The sequence below is a fragment of the Suricata suricatta genome, chromosome 3 (assembly GCF_006229205.1).
Source record: "Suricata suricatta isolate VVHF042 chromosome 3, meerkat_22Aug2017_6uvM2_HiC, whole genome shotgun sequence".
Lineage (NCBI taxonomy): Eukaryota > Metazoa > Chordata > Mammalia > Carnivora > Herpestidae > Suricata > Suricata suricatta.
This window is the reverse complement of record NC_043702.1, coordinates 76,029,702-76,054,108: the sequence shown is the minus strand read 5'-3', so window position 1 is coordinate 76,054,108 and position 24,407 is coordinate 76,029,702. Positions and strand designations below refer to the sequence as shown.

The following is a 24,407-nucleotide window of genomic DNA, read 5'->3' as shown; positions in this document are numbered from 1 at the left end:
AATAGTCAGGGCTTGAGTTTCTTTGGCTAGATGATTTACTCATTATCAAAAAGATAAAAAAAGAGGGAAAAGAGAATAACCTTTTTATTCCCCCCTACCTCTTTTGGAAAAAAAACAAATTACAAAGTGATTGAAATCATGGTGGTTTTGAACAGGAAAACCTGACCCAATAATTTCTTTTTAAATTTAACTTTCTTGAAGGAAAAGGTGAAAGAACTTTACACTGGAAAAGATAGTATATCCATTTGAAACTCTTAGCTTTTCATAAAATGCATCATATATTGTGTCTAACACATATATACACACACATCCACATATATAATAACTAAAACAAAAATGTTAAAGCTATATATAGTTCACATGAGTGAAATTCTAAAACTCCAAATTCTAGAGAGGATCCCTAATTATAATGAGTCCAACCAGGTTTAAAATGAAGTAAATGGAATTGCCAATTTCTTGTTTGTCCCTCCCACTGGCTAGAAACGGATAACTAATTCTATGCCCACAACAATTGTTACGTACATCGCTTTGGATCTGCATTGCATTCCTGGAATGCTCCACATTCAAGGCATCGGGCAGCAGAGTGTAGTTGTGGAAGGGTTGCCTGTAGTTGGTGTTGGTAACAGCCTCCTGAGATTTCTTGGCTGCTGTCACGCTGAACATGTCCAAGGGTGTGTGATACCTGGTCTTGCTGGCTTCATAGCCCTTTTTGTACTCACGATCTGACTGTATTTTGGCTACATTCATGTAATGAACCAGTTTAGGATCATCCTGAAGACTGAGAAATCCAATTTGCCTGCCTTTGGCTTTCTCATAAGCCTCCTTATACTTGAACTAAAAAGAAAGACAGAAGTTTGATAGGGTCAATTACAGGAAATACTAAAGTGTTACATTGAATTTATATAACAAAGTAAGCAATAGCCAAATTTGGTCTGAATCCAGGTAACATCTACGTTTTTTAAATATTTTTTAAATAAGTAACTAGGAAAGTATTTCTGATGGAGGGTCTTGGGATTTGCTCTAGGGATAATTAAGAATGGGGCAATTTGTCGTTTACATCTAGATTATTCATAATTAGATTCTTTGAGTACTCTCAAAGGTTCCTGAAAAGTTGAGTAAGGATTTTTTTGTAATCATTTCCAAAAATAACTGCATTACTTTATAAAGTATTTGGGTAATCCTGACTAAATTTCAGCAGAGCGATTATACAAATTAAGTGTATTCAACTCCAAATGAATTTTTATTCTACCAATGTATTATATCAATTCATATAGAAAATATAACTTAATTTATAAAAAGTAATTAAGTAGTTTAACTAAAATCCTCTCATTTAATCTATATATGGTTTTCCATATTTTATCAGATTTTTAAAAAAAATTTTAATGTTAATACATTTTTGAGAAAGAGAGAGAGAGAGAGACAGAGTGTGATCCAGGGAGGGGCAGAGAGAAAGGGAGACACAGAATCTGAAGCAGGCTCCAGGCTCTGAGATGTCAGCACAGAGCCCGACACAGGGCTCAAACCCACAGACCATGAGATCATGACTTGAGTTGAAGTCAGACACTTAACTGATAAGCCATCCAGGCACCCCTATATTTTATCAGATTTTTTCTTTGTGAAAATTGTATGCTTTTAAAATACTTGGAGACTTTGATTTTGTGACATTTTAGTATGCCAAGGTTTATTTCTTGAAAAAATTCAAATAAAAAGCAGTTTCCGAAGTTCATAATGATACCATGAGAGTACTAAACATTTCACAGTTTAAGATTTTTTCTTCTTTGTATTGAACTTCTAAAGATTTTGAAGTAATATAAAAAAATCATTGGCACTTAGGGTGTTAGGAAATATTTTAATACTATTTTATTTCCTAATATAGCTTATATGGCCTCATATACCACATAAAGACTTTTAAAATATAGAGAAGAGTTTTCTACCTTCAGATTAGACTTACATCACTAGCGATATTCCTTGAACTTTTTGCAGCAACAATGGGAATGGCATCTGATCTCAAATCATAGCCCTTAGCAAGAGTTTTCTTCCAGTCTGCTTTATAATGAGACTTGAAAAAAGGAAAGAGCATTTTATTATTTTATTATTCTACTTGAATATATTTCTATATTTTCAAACTCTTCTATAACAAGCATGTAATACTTTAGTTTTCTTATTTTTTTGTAATGAAGCAATTTAAACTTATAGAAAGATATGAATACTGAAGTACAAAATTCAGATGTAGTACCACCCAGATTTAAGTAATGTTTAAATATTACTTACAAAAGCAGGAAAATTTTTAAATAAGCCAAAAGCATAGAAATGAGTACCAAAAAACTTTATTCAGAGATAAAAGAGAGCCTAGAATGTTAGGAAGAATGACTAAGTTATCTTTTAAGAAATGAACAATTTTATCCACATTTGATTATGTTTTTAAATTAGAAATTACCAACTTTTTTTAAGAGCAAAAGTAAACAACTCTTAATAGTGAATTTAAACATTACCATCAATTATGAATCTAGACTACCCAAGAGGCTAGTTACATGCAAAAAAAAGTTTCGAAAGAAAATTAATAATAAACTTTTATACAAGTTTTAATGACTGAAATAAAAATTATACAAAGCAATACTTTTCCTAATTACAGATTACTCATTACTGTATTTTCTAGTCTTATGTATTTCATTTTGTTTCACGTCTTAAAAAATGGAATACAACTTACTAGATTGATTTTATAACCCACTAATGAGTCATAGCCCACAGTTTAGAAAAGCTTGTATTAAATCAAATTTTAGGGTAGCTTCTAGTCTCATGTTCTATGATAAAGGTTCAATCTATAAATTGTTGATTCAAAAATTGGCCCCCATACATGGAGTGCAAGGCAAGCCTGAACAAAGAGGAAGACCACTGGAGATTGGTAGGTGACAGGTTTAATAAAAAAGGTAACGTACACACAAGGTTTGTCATGGGCAGCCATGAGACAATCAGATCTCCTCACCTGCCCACCACAATCTTTAAAGTTTATACAGAGGCCTTAACTGGGTTCCATTACGTATGCCAGTCAGATGGTCTCAACAACATATTGCTCTATCGAGGCTGCATCCTTGAAAATGTCTCCCACGGTGGGAATGGTGGGCAGAATGTACATTCCAAGGACGAGAAAGGGGGTGAGGAGCCTCCGGGTTAACCAGCCATCATGTCTTCTCAATGACTTTGCAACAGAGACTCAAAAGATCCATACTCAGTTTGGTCCCCTTAAATTTCCCACTGCTAGAATTATACAGAACTGGAAAGAGGAGGCCCATGTTAGCAATATTAGGCTGGCACCAGGCCAAATACTCACATCACTCATGTTGAAGGCATTGACCTTGGCCTGAATAAACTGAGGCAATTCAGGGTCCATAGTGTACTTATGCTTCCGTTTTTCTCCCTCTATTTTGTAGTTCAACTAAAAACAAAGGAGGCAGCATGCAAATTAGCTGATATTAATGTAAGTTTCATCAAGCACACACTCATTTATAAGGGAAGGCTATCATTTGTGTTTTGCCATATTCAAGTCAAATACCTGTACTATCATACGGCAAGGTGTTAGTAGATATATTCATTTGCTTAGTCTACCAATATTTACTGGACAGCACTATGGGCTAGGTAGGGGGATAGGTTTTTTCAATGCAAATGGTTGAAAAAGGCAGACCAGTCTTCTTGAGGGTTATAGTGCAGTAGAGGAGACAGAATAAAAATGTAAACTATAAGAGCTAGAGTGTGTGATGTGTTGTAAATAGAGTAACTTTAGGAAAGAAACAAGGGTGGTCAGCAAAGGCTGTCTAAGGAGTGGACATTTATGTCCAGATGTGAAGAAAGGGGAGGGGTCCAGGCCAAAGCAGAGCTCTGGAGTCTGAGGGGCCCTGGCAGATTTTAACAGGATGGGGAGCAGAGCCACAGAGTTGAGGGTCTTTTCAGCCAAGGTAACAAGCTTAGATGTATGTTCAAGGAGAAGTTACCAAGAGGTTTAAAATATAAGAGGGATCTGATTCATATTTTAAGATAATTCTTCTGGCTGTCATGGGTGGCCCCAGGCAGGGAGGCCAGATACCATCCAGGTGTCCATGAGGGATAGGAAAGACCAAACTATGACTGTGGGGAGCTGGAAGACAGACAAGTGCTCCACAGGACACTGGAGAGATTTAGAAGGCTAGCTCAGCAGATGCACTGATGGAGGGATCACACAGGAAGGCATCACTAATGACATCCAAGTTTGAGTAACTGAGTAGATGTTGATGGCATTTATTGGGATGGGGAAGAAAATTAGTGTGTAGTTCTCCTAGCTCACTGGAAAAACACAGTGAGAAGGGACACTTCAGTCAGAACAAAAGAAATAAGAAACTATACATTTATTACCACTAAAATAGAATTAATCTCAAAATATCCATAGTAATATGAGAGCAGAGACCGGCCTGAGAAAATCCACAAATAATCCTTAGATCTGAGCCAAGGAAAGCATTCCCCACCATCTAATATCTGGAGCAAAGAACACACATTTTTGCTTTTACTTACTGTTCTCTTTCTGGTGGAGGCATTTTAACAGAACTTGAAACTACAAAATGAGGTGAAGCACTGAGCATTTTGATTAGGCTCTAAGTATAAGGGTCCAGATAGACCTCGGCTCAGAAATGAGACTCAGCTGACTCTGAAAGTAAACTGCTTACCTCCTCCCCAGAGGCCTCTTTTGGGATTGCTTTTCAGAACACAGAGCTCTTATGCAAGAGAATTAGGACATTGTGCCTTCCCTCCGTGTAGCCAGGTAGAATGATCGCAACTCATAGCAATAAATAGCTCAGTTTACAATTCAAATGGAATCACAGATAATACAGTAATCATTTTATTTCATTTCATGTGTATAATGATAGGGGTCTGCTTATAAATAGCACAGATTCTCTACATTTGGGAAATGAAGCAAATTTGGAAAATCCTCCTTCTCCCCTCCCAGTTTCATGTTCAAGTTCCAAGTTGTTTCAAAAGTAAAACCTTCCTATTATACCCTGAAGGCAGCTGATATGCTAATACAGATGCACCTTCAAGTGTTGGATTAAGTAGGATGGTCAGGTGGGTGTTATTCATGGACAAACCCTTTTGAAGGGACTTACATCACTGAGCTGCTTTGTGTTCTTCTGAGCCAAAACCATGCCCATGGAATCAGGCACACTTGTGAACTTGATAGTATCTGGGTGCTGTCGATACTTCCTCTCATTTAAAGCATCACCTGCTTTCTTGACCTTCTCAACCTCTAGAGAACCAATAGGGATCCATCCAATGCCTTTGAAGAAGTTGTTATACTCGTCTTTATATACATTCTGTAAGAGAGTAACCTCATATGAGAAGATATCCAACAGAATACTCAAAATATGTCTCTGAAATCTGCAATTCTATCCAAAGGAAATGAATAGCAACACTTGTAGCCTGTTCATGTCTATAAAGAAGCTTCTATGTCTGCCACTGAGCTTCTTACCCAAAATTTGGTAATAAGAAAAAGCAGTCTCTTATTAGAGTGCATTATACAACATAGAGGGAATCTAGGGCACATATTTCCATGGGTAATACTAAAAAAAAATTCTCTTTTGATAATAAATTAGGCTTTCTTTTTGATTTCACTGAAAATCCCACCACTTTGAATTTCACCCATACTGTCCACCTAGTCTATTCCTGATCTCAGCGGGGAGAGACACCCTCGTTGAGCAACTATAAATGAACATCTTATCTTCCCTTACAGAGGATGATTCTTACAGAAATCTGGTTCCTGCAGAAGGAAATGCCCTGAATATTAAACACCGTCCCTATGCAGCTCACCATGAATCATGCTGCAATCACAAAGTCTTCCTGGTTCATTTTAGATGACTCATTACATAGATTAACATGCATGAAAGTGTGATTTTTTAGTTAAAAAAAGAAAAAAACTTTCCTGGGTTCAGAAAGAACAGAGAATACTCTTTTGCATTATATATATATATATATATATCACCACTGAAGTAGCAACCATTTCTTCTTGTTGAGAATCAAGGTGGTTTCTATACTTAGTGGAATACAGTTTTACCTTTGATCCATAATAAAGACAATGTCAAGGACTAAAATAGGAGCAGAGAAAGCCAGCAAAAACAGCCTACCATGCATTTGTTAGTCTTTCAATAGAGTTTATTATATATACAATAATATATAATATATAATATATATATTATACATATAATATATATAATATATATTTTTTCCTTTTGACAGAGTAAGAGAGAGAGAGAGAAAGAGAGTCCCAAGCATGCTCCATGCCCAGCATGGAGCTGGTCTCGGGGTTCGATCTCATGACTGTGAGATCATGACTGAACCAAAATCACTTAGCAGACTGAGCCACCCAGGTGCCCCCCAAAAATGCACTTTTCAAATATCACTGTATTGCAAAGTCAACTAAAATGGCAGGAAATGATTATCCCTCAAGTACCAACATTTCTGGGTCTGTTATGTTATACATACTCACATCACTCTGAATTTGATTCACATTCCTGGTATGCTCGAGACTCATGGCATCAGGTAGGTATGTGTAATGGTGTATCGGCTGTTTGTAGTTGACGTTGGTAACAACATCCTGAGCCATCTTTGCAGCAGTAATGCTAACCATGTCCCCAGGGGTATGGTAGCTGGTTTTGGTGTTCTCATAGTTCTTCTTGTATTCACGATCTGACTGCAACTTCGCCACGTTCATATAATGGACCAGCTTGGGATCATCCTGAAGGCTTCTAAAACCCACTTGCTTTCCCTTTGACTTCTCATAAGCTTCCTTGTATTTATACTGCGAAGGCAAAATTTGGTTAGCAAAGTCCCAGGCATTGATAGCATTAGGTGCATCAAGTATATTCACACACAAAGGCACTTAGAACATTATGACTTTCTGGAAGAGTGTACAAGAAGTGCAAACCACACCCACCCACCCCCAATAGTCCCCAGAAAGTTCAGAAAACATTCATTTCCAGCATTGCTGGCTTACAAATGGGTAGCATGATAAATTCATGCCCAATTTCTTTCTTTGCTATAAATCCTTCAAATGCATTTGCATATAGAACTTTACTTAAAGTCAACTGAATTTGCATGCTTAACATAAACAAGACACATTCCAAATATACAGCCAATACCTCTTGTTTTCCTGGGGATGTGAATTTTCCCAAGTCAATATGTTATCACCATCATAGAATGTTATCATACATCAAAGAATATTAGAAGTTGAGAAAATCTTCCATTTGCTATTCCCATTGGCCAAGTGATATGTATGCAACAGATGCAGAAGAAACTCTAAAGGATTCCATGTGAAAGTTCACACTCAGTTTTTCTTGGGGTGGGGGTGGAAAACATTACCGTGTTGTCTCAGGCTGACTGACTGAAGTTAAAATAAAAACCCTCTTCTTACTAGGTGGCATTGATTTAGATGCTTGGGCAGGGAGCTGGGCCTTCCCCACACATTTTTTCAGCAGCAACTTTCCAAGCTCACTGCTGAAGCAGCTGCAGAGGAATTAAAGAACTGCAGCAAAGGCAGGACTGGCTGTGAGCTTTCCCCATCAGTAAAGGCCTACCTGCAAAAGCTCTACGGCCCGTGGTGTCTCCCTGCTGGAACTGGTGATGGGGTGTGGATTGACCCCACTATTTGTTACAGGTCAAAACCTCAATATTTAGGTAAGAGAACGCAAATCCACCCAAACTCTGCAGGTACCCTGCTCTTGTCACCTAGGCACTGACTTACAAATAAGAGTTTAGCAGGCAATAGGATTATCAAGGCATTTCTAGCCATGTGAGATAAAGCTCTGTGCAAGCTCTCAAAAAAAAAAAAAAAAAGGATAATGTCATATTTTAGACTTTCACTTTGTTCTTAAACTAGAAATTAATTTCATAGCAGTGTGCAAATCTTTGAGGAACACATTTTCAGTGGCATGCCTACAAGGAAAGTTGTAGAATTAGCACACCACTAGCTCCCAGGTGGTCTGTACAGTTGGGTAGTTTCTTACTTCTCTTTTCCTAAACCGTGATTGTAGCCTCCAAAGTAGTATGTGTCAGTGAAGTCTACAGGGCATGCTTGCTTACTGAAATTTTTGATTTTCAGTAACAGGAAGAAGTGTAAGTGTATACTTTTCCTATTACAGATGAAATGGGCATCAATTTACATGAACCAAGATTATATTCTAAAAAGATGGGCCTTTTACCATTTGGTTTATAAAATCTTTACATTTTGTATAGCATTTTTCCAATCTTAATACAATTATAATGCAGGCAATCATCTGAATTTAATGTGTTACTGTCAGAGTGTTCTCATTGAAAATAAATGTGGGCTGTCAGAGAAATGTGTCAGTAAAGGTAATTTGGGCTATGAATCAAGGAGAAAGTGGCTGTCAGATTTATGACAGCTCTACCAAGTGGGGTCAACTGAAAAGAATCAAGGAATGTTGAAAAAGTGACAGGTTTTCAAAACAATATTTTGTGGAGAATTTGAATGTCATTAATTCGACATATTGTTTTCAACGGAGCATCATTTAGACAAGCACATATTAGATTACTGTTTAAAAAGGCAATCACCCACATTTCACCTAAAAGTTTTACTCACATCACTGGCAATGTTTCTGGATGCTTTGGCTGCAGTGATGGGAATAGCATCACCAAGCACATTATTGCCCTTGGCTATTAAATCATGCCAGTCCCGTTTATAACAGACCTGGGATAGAAAAAGAAAAAGGATGTCAGCATGCTGCGTAATAATCAGCTAAAGTGATTCCTCAATTACTGGGATTGTTTTCTTCTCTTCTAGCTATAAGAAAGGAATCTCCTATATCCAAGAGATTGCATTAGGAAGTTATGGTAGCAAAATGTCACACTTGGTGTAGCATGAACTTATAGGACTCTGCACCAATTATTCACCCAAACCTGGTTTGGCTACCTACTGAAGCGGACTATTGAGAAACTGGAGTGCATTCCGAGTACAGATCCTGGAAACCATGGTTATGTGAGGACCAGATGGAGAAAATGAAGTTGTCTAGTCTTTTGAAAGAAAGGACAAGGGAAGAACCAGGGGTTAACTTTAAAAATTACAGTGTTACTGTAATAAAAGGATTTCATGTATTCTTATTTTTCTGCAGGATAATAACTTTCTCTACTTGCAAAACTAGGAAAACCAAGTCGAAGTTTGAGAGGAACAGATGTTGGTCTCCACATATGGGAAAATGGTATATCCTTTTGAGTTGTCTTGCCCTTGAAAAGGCTGACTCAAGAGACAGCCATCATTGGGAGATAGGCTTAATACAGGGTGTGTGGGAAATTGACCTAAATAATTATCAAGGCCCCATTCTACTCTGAAACTTTATTATTTTACCATCATGTCTGGATTTCACACACTATCAAAAACCCTACTTACATCACTTATATTGTAAGCATTGCACTTGGCCTGGAGAAACTGAGGAAGATCAGGACTCATAGTGTATTTATGCTTCACATCTTCTCCTTTAGCTTTGTACAAGACCTGCAACATACAATCACAAAAATAAAATGCATTACAGATAGCACAAAAAAGGAAAAACTTCAATTGTACATTTAAGTGCACATTTAGCACAGTCCCCCATAATTTCTATTGTTAAAAATCATGAAAGGTATTTTTCTATCCTTAAAAAACTCATTCTGTTGTCTTTAGAAAGATTCCAAAACTTTGTGTGTTAAAAGAAAGAAAAGTATAAAACAGTAAAATCTTTCACTGAGATGAATAGAAAGTTAGTTCTAATGTGAAACCCTATTAAGAGTGAACAGGATTCATCAAAGCCAGAAACGTTCAGTGTTTGCTAGTGGAGTTAACATTTCTTAAGGTCTTAGAAAATGGCAGTTAGAATGAGTCCTTCACTTCTGCTAAAAGCTTTCCAATTATAATTGCAGCATTAAAACCATATAGTAATTTCTTCATAATATGAAGGCACTTATACATAAGTCCAGTGTACTCAAAAGGCTTACCATTTCATATTTACCCTTTTTTATTCTTTTACAGATGTCTGAAAGACAGCTAAGTGCATGGTACAGAACCTGCATTGTATCCTTCTCTTGGTAATAAAAAAGAAATTGGCTAATTTCTAATATTAAAACCCAATTGAAATCATAAGTAGATTTCCAATCCCTTGACTGTCATTATTCATATAAATCTCTAGGCACATCTATGTGGAATATTACATATAAAGTGGTATGCATTTATCATAAGTAAAGTCTAAAATGGCTGAGATCTATTTGAATCTTCAAATTCTAAATAATTCCTTCCAAAAACCCAAGAGGTATCTTTACTTCCTCCCTGCCTTTAGAAACCATAGCTATGCTTTCATAGCATTCACAGAATCTCATTGGTTCTACCTTCTACACATCTCCTTTCCCATTGCTACTACTTTAGTTGAAGTCCAAATGAGCCTTCTGTTAGATTTCTGTCATAGTTTTTAGGCCATTTCCTTACCTCCAAGCTCTTCCCTCACCAATGCAATCTCAGCACTTGTCAGAGCTATCTTTTAGAACACAGAACCGATCATGCAACTCCAAGGACTAAAATTTTGAGTACTTCCCATTACCTACCCCACAATGTCCAGAGTAGGACACAAGACCCCCAATGATGAGAACTGATCATGCAACTCCAAGGACTAAAATTTTGAGTACTTCCCATTACCTACCCCACAATGTCCAGAGTATAAATTAGGACACAAGACCCCCAATGATGAGATAACAATCCCAAACCTTTCATCGTCCTTCCACTCATTACCTCTTGACAGTCATTCTGTTTTTCCTTTTGCCAAGAATGCATCCTTCCCTTATTTGCCAGGGAAGCCTTGGCAGGCAGTTACCTCTTTCTGTGTTTTTATTTGGCACATACCTCTCCTGGAGCATTGGCCTCTCAGTATGACAATGCTCTGGTTTTATCCATGCCTTTTTATATTCCTGTCTTATATCCTTGTCATATCCTATATCTCACTAATGATCATCTGTGTCATCTTTATACCATCAGCATATAATACAGTGCCTGGCACAGGGACGGTGTTCAAAAACATTCATTCAACTAATTGATAAATGAATACTTTTGATGTCCCTTTAATTCTATCTAACTTTCCTTTAGAGCTCACTTTAACCAGATCATATACATTGTTCATGGACAGGCAGACAAACAACATGCTAATCTCTAAGACATAAGTTTTTGAATATCTCTATAATATTTGTTTATGATGAATTCTGAGAAGCAAACCATACACTCATGTGAATTATTTCCCTGTGTTAGTATTTTATATATGAAAAGCAAATATAAGCAACTTAATAGAACACTGAATATGATGAATTTGTGCGTGCACACACACGCAGGCACACGTGTAGTCCTATAGTAGAACTTTGTCATCATGACAAATTTATCCAATAACAGTATTTCAAAGGCAGCTCAAAAGGAAGTTTTAAAAAGGAAAGTAAATATCAAGATAGAAGAAAAAGAAAATATTGGTGCCCAAACTAAAAAGAATTTTAATTATTTTTTATTTAAAAAGTTTTTACAATTATTTATTTTTTTTAACTCTTTTTTATTTATTTATTTTTTTTAATGTTTTATTTATTTTTGATACAGAGAAAGACAGAGCATGAGAGGGGGAGGGGCAGAGAGAGAAGGAGACACAGGACCGGAAGCAGCTCCAGGCTCTGAGCTAGCTGTCAGCACAGAGCCCGACGCGGGGCTCGAACCCACGAACGTGAGATCTGACCTGAGTCAAAGTCGGAGGCTTAACTGACTGAGCCACCCAGGCGCCCCTACAATTATTTATTTTTGAGGGACAGAGAGGGACAGAGTGTGAACAGGGGAGGGGCAAAGAGAGAAAGAGATACAGATTCTAAAGCAGGCTCCAGTCTCTGAGCTAGCGGTCAGCACAGAGCCTGACGCAGGGCTTGAACCCACGAACCGTCAGATCATGACCTGAACCAAAGTCAGATGCTCAACTGGTTGACCCACCCAGCCCCCCTAATTGTTATTTTTAAATTAAATAAAATTAAAGGAAAATTATTGGCTCCCAAGAATAAAAAATTTGAGCTGCTGCTTATTTTATTAAAGCCTCCCTCTGTTCTTTGCCCCTTCTCTTTCATTGTACTTACATCACTGATTTGCTTTGTGTTCTGTTTTGCCTGGACCATAACTGGGGAGTCCACAATGCTGGTAAATTTGAGGGTGTCTGGATGTTGTCTGTACTTCTTTTCGTTCAGGGCATCACCTGCCTTCTTAACTTTTTCTATGTCCAGACTGCCAATAGGTATCCAGCCTATGCCTTTCATCCAGGTGTTGTAGTCTTCCTTGTAGGCATTCTACAGCACAGGGAAAGAAGAGGAGTAAGGGCCCGAGTGGTGGGTTCTCACACAGGTTCTGATCTCAGGGGGGACTGTCTGGTGGAGTGTCACTTACATCGCTCTGTATGTGCATCATGTTTTTAGACAACTCCAGGTCCATGGCGTCGGGCAGGTAGGTGTAATGATGGAGCGAATGCTTATAGTTGACATTGCTGGCAACGTCCTGAGCCTTCTTAGCCGCCACAACATTGAACATGTCATGGGGCGTGTTGTATTTTGTCTTTGTCTTCTCATAATCTTTTTTATACTCCCGGTCTGACTGGATCTTGGCCACATTCATATAATGAACCAGTTTAGGATCATCTTGGAGACTTTGGAAGCCAACCATTTTCCCTTTGGCTTTTTCATAATCTTTTTTGTACTGAACCTATTGGGAACAAAAGTGGGCATATTTTAAAATGGAGTTAAGAAGATTTTACTGAACAAGGAGACCATGATTTAAAGCAATGGAATGCCCCAGAAATTACTTCAATAACCAAACAATTAGATATTCATTGGTATACAGTTTGAAATGTAGCCCGGTAAAATGAAAATGTTAGATAGAGCCCATTTGATTGTCTGTAGCTGCTTCCGCCACCTGCGAGAGGCTGAAATGGGGGTGTTACCACAACTCATGTCAGTGACAAGGTAGAATTATAGTAGCAGCAGAATTTTCATGAGTCTTTGGATATCCAAAGAGATATCCAGAACCAGGTGGAAGTGAGTACAAATTGGCTCTGAATAATAAGGTGAGAATAACTGAACTTGCTTGGGGAGATCTGGGAAGAAGCATGGGAGACCGAGAAGCAGAGATGTGAAGGAAGGCTTGTGTGCGTGTTGGGCTGGGGAATAGCTGGAGAAGAGTACCCACAGAGAAAAGGGGTGGATAAGAAATTTTGGATGGTGGGGCTCTTAGAATACAGATATTTATTATTCCACTGTAACTTATTTAGATTGGTGCAAAGTCAACTTCATTTCAAAGAATCAGTGAGGCTGTGCTTGGGACATAGGGAGAACCAAAAGAGGGGACTGTGTTCCATCTCTGGATCATGCAGACCAGAAAGAGAAGTGAATCTGGGGAGGGGAGTCCAGGTGAGCCAGAGAAAAACTATCACATGCAAGCCAGGAGCTGGAGGTGATGAAAAGACAATAAACCTCAGAATATGTGCAGCAAGCAGGAGGGGAAGGTATACCACTAGCTCTAGGTCAACTGACAGGGACTTGAGTCAATTTCATTAAAATCTCAAAGAGGAAAGTAACTGGTTCACAGCCGAGTCAGGTGAGGCAAGGAAAAGAAACAAAGACTAACAGAATTCCTCACTTTCATGGAGCCTAATGACTACTATGAAACTTGGGGCCAATTCACCCATCTCTGGAAGTGATGAAGGAAAAAGAAGGGAAAGAGAGAATTCATATAATTTAAGTATGTTTTACGATAAAATCGTATTATCAGGAGGCTATGATGACTTAAATAGTGAGTGACTTGTTTATTTCCACAAGAGAAATAATGTGAGTTTGTGTAACAATATGGATGAGACCTTTAACTAAGGGTGTTTGATGAGAACTGGTCAGTAAAATCCTAACCTCAGGAAAAAAGTCTATTTAGGGAATTTCCCCTCCTCAATAGTCTTCAGGACTCACTTCCAATTAGGGACATCAGACGTGGTGACTTTGGGATAACCCGCCCACCTCGCCCACACTTCCCTGTTACACACAGGTGACCACCAGCTGGACTTACGTCACTTGCCGCCTGCCTGGCAGCTTTGGCAGCTCTGATGGGAATCGCATCCGATCTCAGGTCATATCCCTTCTTGCTCAAATCTTTCAAGTCTGTTTTGTACATACTCTGAAAGAAAAAAAGTCATTTGAATACAACTCAGGCCACATTTAGAAAAGGCTTCACACGCGCACGCGATCAGCAGCTGAGCTCACGTGCACACCTCACTGATATTGTAGGCGTTGACTTTAGCTTGGATGAACTGCGGCAGGTCTGCTGGCAGACTGTATTTGTGAAGAATTTCTTCTCCTTTGGCTTTGTAGGCAACCTGAAGGAGGAAAAAAAATGCATAAACAAACAAAGTAGGGAGGAGTGGTTAAATGACAGAGGAAAATAATTTCAGAGCGATCACATTGCACAGAGGTGATTTTCATGAAAGGCATTCCCTCTGTCACCCCCATATTCACCTGCAGAGATCTGTAGGCCTTCAAGGTCTCATCTACAATGCACAGGGTCCTATCCTGGTACCTGTTTGGCCCTGGGAAAGGTCCTTAGGTATGCCTTAAGAACCTCCGGATTTCAATAGGGGCACCTCACGGAAGTTAGCCCAGGGAGGCGACATGATAAAAATGCTAACCTGCAGACACTTTCCTCAGCATAGAAGAGGCTAACCGGGTAGGATACACAAACCATCTATACTGTATCTGTGGGTAACTGACGGGACTTACGGCAGCTTCTATGGTTTCTGTCTTAGCTCTGACTTACGGTGTAACTTCTCCATAAGGTGTATTGCCTATATTCATTTTCCTGGTCTTTTCTAGAAATAGGCTTGTAGTGTTTATTGTCATCAAGAGTAGCCCCTCTTGTCTTCTACTTGGACAGCAATGTTCAATGGCTGAAAGGACACTCAGCCCAGTATACATTATACTCTAAAGATATGATTTAGGTTTACCTTATTAATGAAAAGCTGGGAGAATTGTAGTTGCTTACATAACTGAGTCTCTTTAGATTGTATAAAAACTGCAGGTAATAAGTATAGTAGGAATACAAATGTACTTGTACTAATTAACATTTATTAAAATATGGATGGGATTAACACTTACATCACTTCTCTGAGCCTGGTTGATTTTAGACTGTACTATAATCGGAGCATCTTCAATCGAGGTAAACTTGAGAGTGTCTGGATGTTGGCGGTATTTTTTCTGTTTGGTGAATTTAAAAAAGACAAACAATAATGATATTTTAACTGAAAGCTAATGTATAAAAAAATCTCAGATTTATTTTGGAGGGACGAGGATTTTTCCTGATTTTAAAGGTAAGAATACTAGGCTCTTGGTTGGCTTGGGGGAAAAGATAAATACAATACAAAAGCCAGAGGTTTTTTTTTTTATGTTCTATTTTATTTTTGAGAGAGAAAGCGTGAGTAAGGGAGGGCCAGAGAGAGAGGGAGACACAGAATTCGAAGACAGGCTCCAGGCTCTGAGCTAGCTGTCAGCACAGAGCCTGACATGGGGGCTCAAACCCACGAACCGTGAGATCATGACCTGAGCCGAAGTCGGATGCTTAACCGACTGAGCCACCCAGGCGCCAAACAAAAGCCACAGTTTAAAAAATTGGCTTACTTTTGGATTGTCTGGGGCAGTACAGACCAATTCAACTTTCAGGAACCAGACTTTATTTCTTGCTTATAAAATGATAAAGGGCACTTTTAGCTAAACAGAACCCAGGTGTTGTATGTAAGTGATGAACCACGGAAATCTACGCCCAAAACCAAGAGCACACTGTATGTTAGCCAATTTGACAATAAATTATATTTTTTAAAAAGCAAACTGTAAAAAACAAGCAAACAGACAACAAACAGAACCCAGAAACACCACAAAGTTTTCTAATGGATTTCAGAAAAGCACACAAGGAAATCTGGCGTGTCTTCGCATTCGCTAATAGGTTCTCAGGTTCCTGTCACACCAACTGGGGTAGAGAAGTAAAGAAGCTCTCTGGCTGAGGGAGGAGGGACAGAGGAATTAGGGTAACAGCTAGGGGCTCCTGGATGAGAGGGAGGATTTTTATTCCGCAGCCTCCGTGTGCTTAGTACACAGGTTATCACTAAAGTGCTGAGGATCTACAGGAGAGAGGACGTTGGAAGATGTTCTAATCAGCAGCTGGCAACGTCTAGCTACATTCCTATATTCTTCTACATCTAGTCTCCCAGTCATCTTCCTTTGCATATATTATACATCCCACTTCTGTGTACAAAGTAGCATCACTCAGCTGTAGACTTCTGAAAACTATCAGCCTAGAACTTTTTTTGAAAAATCTGGTAAAATGTTGTTCACTGAAAGCAAGCAAAAGCACAGAACAGAAACATGAGTGTGAAGACAACCCGAGCACCTCCATCCCTTCATTATGTAGGCTACCCTCCCTGATGATGGATTTGCCTGGCAGCAAAGGTTCCACTGTTACACAACCAAATTATAATATAGCTATAAGAAGAAATACTATTCAATAATACAGAATGAATTGCAGACACATGCAGATATGTAGATAAACCTCAAAAATGTGCTAAGTGAAAAAAAGTCCGGGGTGCCTGGGTGGCTCAGTCGGTTAAGCATCCGGCTTCGGCTCAGGTCAGATCTCACGGTTTGTGGGTTCGAGCCCTGCGTCGGGCTCTGTGCTGACAGCTAGCTCAGAGCCTAGAGCCTGTTTCGGATTCTGTGTCTCCCTCTCTCTCTGACCCTCCCCTGCTCCAGCTGTCTCTCTCTGTCTCTCAAAAATAAAATAAAAAGCAATAAAAAAAAAAAATCTGATACAAAAGAAATTTCTAGAAAAGTAAAACCATTGAGGGGCACCTGGGTTGCTCAATCAGTTGAGCATCTGACTTCAGCTCAGGTCACAATCTCAAGGTCTGTGAGTTCGAGGCCTGCATCCGGCTCTGTTCTGACTGCTCAGAGCCTGGAGCCTCCTTCGGATTCTGTGTGTGTCTCTCTCTCTGCCCCTCCCCTACTCATGCACTCTCTCTTCCTCTCAAAAATAAATAAAACATAAAAAATTTTTAAAAAAAGCAAAACTATAAAGACAGAATGCAAATCTATGGTTGCCTGATGTTGAAGATGGAGGAAGGAATTTTTCAAGGAAACATTGGTGTACTAGAAATATTTTAAAATTCAATTATGGTGACAACTATATGAACTTATTAAAACTTGTCTCAGTGTACACTTAAAACAGGTGAATGTTATGGTATGTAAATTATACCTTGATAAAGTTGTTTAAAAATATTTTTTATCATGAATGGTTAACAGAAATGATTTGGTAACATAAAGGTGTATGCATATTTACCTGGATAATTCATGCATTTTTTTTTAATCTCAGCAACAATTATTAGAGAATGAAGCAGTAAAGAAGATGCATCCATGGTTTTGGGGGCTTTAACATAGCACATTCCCAACTGTCTGTGGCACAGAGGATGGCTTTACCTCATTGAGGATGTCTGAAGCTCTCTTCACCTTTTCCATTTCCAAGGACCCAAAAGGCACCCAGCCACAACCTTTCATCCAGCTGTTGTAGTCGGCTTTATATTCAACCTACAACACCAAGAGAAAGGGTACTGTTCTTTGTTCGGCATCATCCTTACTCATAAAATCATTAACATTTTACCCAAAACGGTGGTTTTAGGATTTCTGACCAGCTTCCTTCCTTCGTACATTAAGTTATTTTAAATATTTCCTTGGTGAGAGACTTTAACAGCCCTCAGGTTATCACCGTTCTTCTGGCGGGCTCATATTCCATTACATCTATATCCAACTGAAGGGAAGTATGTGGAACCCAAGTTCCAATCTGGACAAATCCTACCTTGAAAGCTGTATTTCAAAGAATAAATGAAATAATAAATGTATAAATAAATTATAAATAAATATTTAGATAATCAAATGTGAGATATTTGCTCCCTAGAACTCTAAGTCAAATTAGGACTGAAGGTCACATTGAAGATGGATAATTGTGCTCATTTTCTAATTAGATAAGGTTTTATAGTAGTTAATTTGACTATGTGTTTGCACACATTGCCCTTCATATGTAATGGTTAGCGTAGGGGTGTTTCTAATACTCCTGACATGCACTTTAAAATAGTCACACTCGATTTGCTTATGGAAAGTCATTATCATTTGGAATTGTTCCTATTTTGGGGACAGTTACTTGATGTTATTAAAATAATAGGCCACTCTTATTGTCTGGCTATAGGAGGTACCTAAAACTCACATTCTAGATACAAAGTTCAAATTGTTGTTTAGTGTGGGCCTTTTAATTGGAACAAAAAAATTAAGAAACTCTTTGTTTCCTGCCTTTGACAGACTTATAATATACTTATGAGAAAGAAATACAGCAAAATTAAAGAACTAGGTAAGATAATAATGCATAAAGTAAGATTGTTAGTGTTGAGAATTTCAAATTGTACAGCTGCTGTACAAAATAGTAAGATGGTTCCTCAAAAAATTAAAAACAGAATTACCATGTGACCTAGCAACTCCATTTCTGAATATATACTCAAAAGAATTTAAAGCAGGGTCTCAAATAAGTATTTGTCACCAACATTCATAGAAGCATTATTCACAATGGCCAAAAGTTGGAAGCAACCCAAATGCCCACCATCAGATGAACGAATAAACAAAACATGGTATATACATATAGTGGGATATTATTCAGCCTCAAGAAGGAAGGAAATTCTGACACTTGCTGCAACATGAATGAACCTTGAGGACATTACATTAAGTCAAAGAAGCCAGTAACAAAAAGACAAATACCAAATGACTCAACATATATGAGGTCTATAGAGTAGTCCAGCTCACAGAAACAGAAAGTAGACAAGGTAACTATTTATATAAAAAATTATTGACAATAATGAAGCAGATCATTGTGATAATGGTGATGATAATAACAGTGAATGAATGTTTACTGAGAATCCACCAGGGCCTGACACTAAGCTAAGTATTTCACATAAATTCAAATTCTCAAAAGAATTCTTTTATTTTATTGCAGTTTTACAAGGAAGGGAGACAGTGATGTGTTCATGCTAGAGCCACGTCTCTCTAACTCTGAAGGGCATGCTCTCAAAGAACCACAGAGTCATTTTCCCATTACATATTTGCCACATACAGAAGACAAGGCAGACACTTCTGAGAATTGTCAAAAACATGACTTCACGTAAAGATGACTTCAGTTTCCACCTTAGAAAGAGGGAGTAGAGAAAATCTGATTACTCACATCACTCTGTAATGCATAAGCCTTCTTGGCGAGATCCACATTGATGCTATCAGGCGGGTAGCTGTAATTGTGTAAGATGTGCTTATAGTCCACATCACTGGCAATTTCCTGAGATTTCTTAGCTTGAGTGACTTGGAGCATATCAAGAGGTGCAGTATAGATGGTTTTTGACTTCTCATAGTCTTTACGATATTCACGCTGTGAATAGGAAATTTCCATTTATTACTACAAATCCTTAATGGATTTCCAGAAAAGCACAGAGATTTCTCATAAACAACAAACACAAGTTAGAGAAACACATTCAAACATCTGAGTACTTACTTCTTCCTATAATTTGTTCATATGTTACACATTACTGAATGCTCCCCCCCCCCCCAAATCATACATGGACAGATTTTCTCAAATCTCTTTTTAGATCAAAGAGCAATGTCAGACATTAGGAGTGGCCCACAGCTTCTGCTCCAGCCAGGTATTATTTTATTTTAAAACAGGGGTTTTTCAAAGACTTTTAACAAGCATTATTTTTACCAAAGCAATCTAATCTTTGAATTGTTTTCCAATAAGGAAGTATTTCTTACTTGATGAAAATTATATGACAATCATTTCATACTTCTGATTATATAAAATGACTACTTCATGAATAGAGCTGTACACTTGACGACTTGGCTTTTTTAACATCATCTTTAAGCGGTTACTGATTTTTCTACCTGACTATTGTGCTTCTGACAATAGATAAGCTCCACTGAGAATCCCAAAGGTTTTTCATACCAAGTTTAATTTTGGTAACAATTTAAAAGAAGCTTCAGATTGCAGCAGTAATAAGACCTCAAAGGAGAAAAGTTTGTGAAACTGAGCCATTAAAGTAACCTTGGCACTTATTACAATGTTCTCATAAACCAAATGTCTTGACTGGGCCTCCAAAGGCACTTTCATTGGCTGGTTTTCTGGAATGTTAGACAGGGTGCTAATTAGGTCAAAGTCCCAGCTTCATTGTGTCCACTCACCAGTTACATTAACAGAGAGAAAAGTTCTGACCCAGTGCCTCTAGGAAAAATCTAAACCCATTATCTCTCCCCATAATCACATAAGCATTAAAGACAGTGACCTGGGCTAGTAAGTGTAACTATGACTTACAAATCTTCTGTAGAAATTCCTTTTGCAAATGACCTGATAATTTAGCTTTCTTAGGGAATATGATCTTCTTTCTAAATATTTTGTGAGCAGTTACCTTCACTGAATAAACTTATCACTTAATTATAAAACCTAGACTTTGGTTTATAAAAATAAAATATGGAAATTTTCTGACAGTATGCACGGACACTGGAAAACTGATAAAGAAATGTCACCAACAGCATTAGTGTGGGGAAGTGTTTTTGACTGAATTGTTATGACTCTTTTGTTCATGTTCATACCAGTTCACACATACCTGCATCTATAAAATGCTGTCAAAGGTCCAAATGGCTTTAAAAGATTCTCTTTAAAAAGCTATCCTGTACATCCTGTACATGCAGCTTAGCATTTAGCCTGGATATTCTGTGAGAATGATTCATCACTATCTCTTTTGGTTGCCAGTGTCAATTAACAAGTATTTACTGAACACTTACTTTGTTCTTAGTGTTCTTATGGGTTCTGGGGTAGGATGAAGAACTAAAGATAAAGACATATGTATTGTCAACAGACAGCTCTAACCTATTGAGTTGAGAAGGGACACAGATCTAGTGAAAAGCACAGTATTATGTATGTGAGTACTGTATACTAAAATAATTCAGCATTAAGTTATTAGAGAGAAAATTACTGAATATGTTTTAAAGTGCTATATGACTATATAGCAAATGCAAAATGAATCAAAGAAGGTATTTATAGATTATTTGAACACATGGTTGAAAGCAAATGATACAAACATCCTTCTATTTATGAAAGAATAATATGTGCAAGCTATATTGAACATTCTTACCACTCTTAAGGAATTCTCTAAATGTTTTTTAAACAGAATACACTGGAATTTGCAATAGATGTTTTCTTCTCTACAGTAAGAATTTTAATCAAAAGATGAGAGTTGGACCATAGGGAAGCCTTAGAGAATTCATAAATTCTCTGAAACTCAGTCAGAGGCATGAAGAAAAAGTTCATCTATCTAGATGAATGGTCCAAGACTCTTACCAGATTCTGAAAAGGGCCTATAATCAATGAAGTATTTTTCTTGAACCTATACCAATACTAATCACTAAAGTTAATTTTTAAAAAATCTTAACTATTTTTCTTTATCTGTGACACATGATTTTCTTCTAGTATAGGGACAGTTTTAAAACCATCATTTTAAAGGTTATTTTTCCAACAGGAGAAAACATGAAAATATCTAGTAATGTTTTTCAAAACATTTTGAGAATTAAAATCAATATTCAATTAAATATTAAAGCATACATTTTTCAAAGTGTAATGGACGTCAAGTACAAATCAGTAATTTCTCTCCTCAAACACTAAGAGGTACAAGAATCTGGGAAATTATTCTACTTCCAAAATTTCTCTTCAGCAATTTTTTGTGAACATGGCAGAGCCCATGGATATGGAATCCCTTTTTTTTTAAATTTTTAATGTCTATTTATTTTTGAGAAAGAGAGAGACAGACAGACAGACATAGAATCAGAAACCGGCTCCAGGCTCTGAGCTGTCAGCACAGAACCTAATGTGGGGTTCAAACCCACAAACCATGAATCATGACCTGAGCCTACGCTGGGTGCTCAATCGACTGAGCGTCCCAGGTGCCCCTAGATATGGAATCCTTTTACATGCGACTGCCCTTGGGTGTGTTAACAGAGATGCCATCTTGAAGACAAGACAGATTCACAAAGACACTCACATCACTCTGGTTTTTGGCCGTCTTCAAAGAGTGCAGCATCTTGGGATCATCATTAATGCTGAGGGCTCCGATCATCTTCCCTTTGCTTTTCTCATAGTCTTTCTTGTACATCACCTGTAAAGACATCCCACATGCCAGTGCCCGCCCACCTGGAAACATCACTGAGGGCGCCCTGCCCAGGTGCCCGGGCCATACTCACATCGCTGGCGATCCTGCTGTTGGCTTTGGCCGCCAGCAGGGGAATGGCGTCCACTTTAATGTCAAACTTCTTTGCTTTGCTCTTCTCCCAGTCATGTTTATAGATATTCTGGACAGAAAAATTTCAGCAGAGGAATTGTAAGAACAATATCTAACACAGGTTCAGCCAGTAAAAGAAACAGATTGAAAATGTGTATATATAGACTTATTTCACCTATAAGTACCATATTTACCAAATGATAGTATAATTATTCATTAATCTGTCATCCAGCTTCTCCCCTACACTCCTTTTTAACATTCTATGAACTTTCTAAACACTCTGCTGCCCTGTTGTATAAAGGACAATGTAAAATGAGAACCACTTCAAGAAGATGAAATGCAACATTTATAGGAGAGATCTTACAAAACTTTAGAGATTAGCCAGTGCAGGGGGAGGGCGGGTAATTCAGAAGATGTTTCTGATGGTAACAGAGAATGTGGAAAATAAAAAGGATAGCTAAGTAAGAGCCTTCTGAATATGTAGGCCTTAAAAGTTCCACTCACACTCTGAAAACAATCTCCACAGTTGTTTAGTTGCAGAACTCCTAATCTGGCTTTGAAAACATCCATCACATCTCCTCTTTGCAAGTACATACAATGATAGATTTCTGTGGCTTTGGTACTTACATCGCTCAAGTTATAGGCATTGACTCTGTGTTGGATAAACTGTGGAGCATCTGCTGGTACGTTGCACTTGAATTTCTCACTTTCATGTTTTGCTTTGTAATTTAGCTGGAAAACAGTAGAAGATACCCAAACAGTTCAGGATCAGAATTTCCTTGAGTGCATGTAGGTGTGTGTGTGTGTGTGTGTGTGTGTGTGTGTGTATTTGTGTGTGTACACAGATATAGATATATGGCTAAGTATTCCTACCCTTTTCAGAAAAATGCCTCAAAGAGGTTGTCCATCTAGTCAAAGTCCATTACAGAGCCTAGACCCTCACTCCCTATTTCAGACTCATGGTGGAATCAAGCTTGAGTTGTCATTTTGTAAGTGCATACAACGTATCTATGGGAAACTCATAGTCTGATCTAAACCTTTGGGCTGTGCCTTCAGGACACGGACACTCAGAATCTATTAAATTCTATGATCAGCTACTCGAAGTGTATTCTGCCAACAGCAGCATCAGCACCACAGGAAGAGTCAGCACATCCCTCCACACCTAATGAATCAGAGTATTTTTGCAGGGACACTGGTGATACGTGAACGTGAATGTTTGAGGAGCACCGCTGTTCTTGGGCTGCTCTTCACATGGCTGGACCGTTCTGCCTTACACCTTCCTTGACCACCCAGTTTGAAGTGTCCCTCTCCCCACTCTCCCCATCTCACATCACTCTGTTTGAATTATCTCTTGACCCTATGTTAGTTTACTTATTACTGCCCGATGTCTTTGTTGTTTCTGCACGTTTTGTCTTCTTATAAACTCTTCATCAGCAAACTCAAGAATGGGAAATGTTTGCCTTGTTATCTATGCAAATAAACACTCTTGTTGTGTCTTAAGTTGCCATCAAATCTTAGTCTGCATTATTTTGGGTATGTGACATCCTACTGAGCAAATTCCCTACGAAAACTTGGTGACTTATGAAGAAATATTTGTTACTTTTATTTTCATCTAACACCATCTTTCCTGAGGCTACAATTCAATCTGGCAGCATCATTTGCATTTTATTAAATCAATCTTGAAAAATGACACGGTTGGGATGATAGATGAGCCCATGAAGATTAAGCAGGAAAATGCTTCTATTTCAAATAAACACAGCACTCGAGGTCACTCTCACTTGCACCAACGGGGCACTTACGTCGCTAAGCTGTTTCGTGTTGAGCTGGGCTTGCAGCAGTACGGGAGTATCGGTGACGGCCGTGAATTTGGTCTTATCTGGATGAACTTTGTACGTATGCTAAAAAAAAAAAAAAGATGTTCTTTAATGAAATATCATAATGTATCTTTATATTCTTGTTCATATACAC

General features: G+C 38.1%; 1 protein-coding gene across 1 annotated transcript in view; it reads right to left on the bottom strand.

Annotated features, from left to right (window-relative positions):
• The window catches only part of NEB (nebulin), a 206,526-nt gene that overhangs the window by 147,801 nt on the left and 34,318 nt on the right, over positions 1-24,407 (bottom strand). The window contains exons 23-40 of the mRNA XM_029934594.1: positions 24,239-24,337; positions 23,067-23,171; positions 22,402-22,509; positions 22,203-22,316; positions 19,346-19,543; positions 17,563-17,670; positions 15,196-15,294; positions 14,316-14,420; positions 14,114-14,221; positions 12,452-12,763; positions 12,148-12,354; positions 9,419-9,523; positions 8,615-8,722; positions 6,506-6,817; positions 5,130-5,336; positions 3,329-3,433; positions 1,952-2,059; positions 523-834 (exon numbers count right to left, since the gene is read on the bottom strand). Of these exons, the coding sequence (XP_029790454.1) occupies positions 523-834; positions 1,952-2,059; positions 3,329-3,433; positions 5,130-5,336; positions 6,506-6,817; positions 8,615-8,722; positions 9,419-9,523; positions 12,148-12,354; positions 12,452-12,763; positions 14,114-14,221; positions 14,316-14,420; positions 15,196-15,294; positions 17,563-17,670; positions 19,346-19,543; positions 22,203-22,316; positions 22,402-22,509; positions 23,067-23,171; positions 24,239-24,337 (2,820 nt within the window). The remainder of the gene's footprint in view (positions 1-522; positions 835-1,951; positions 2,060-3,328; positions 3,434-5,129; positions 5,337-6,505; positions 6,818-8,614; positions 8,723-9,418; positions 9,524-12,147; positions 12,355-12,451; positions 12,764-14,113; positions 14,222-14,315; positions 14,421-15,195; positions 15,295-17,562; positions 17,671-19,345; positions 19,544-22,202; positions 22,317-22,401; positions 22,510-23,066; positions 23,172-24,238; positions 24,338-24,407) is intronic.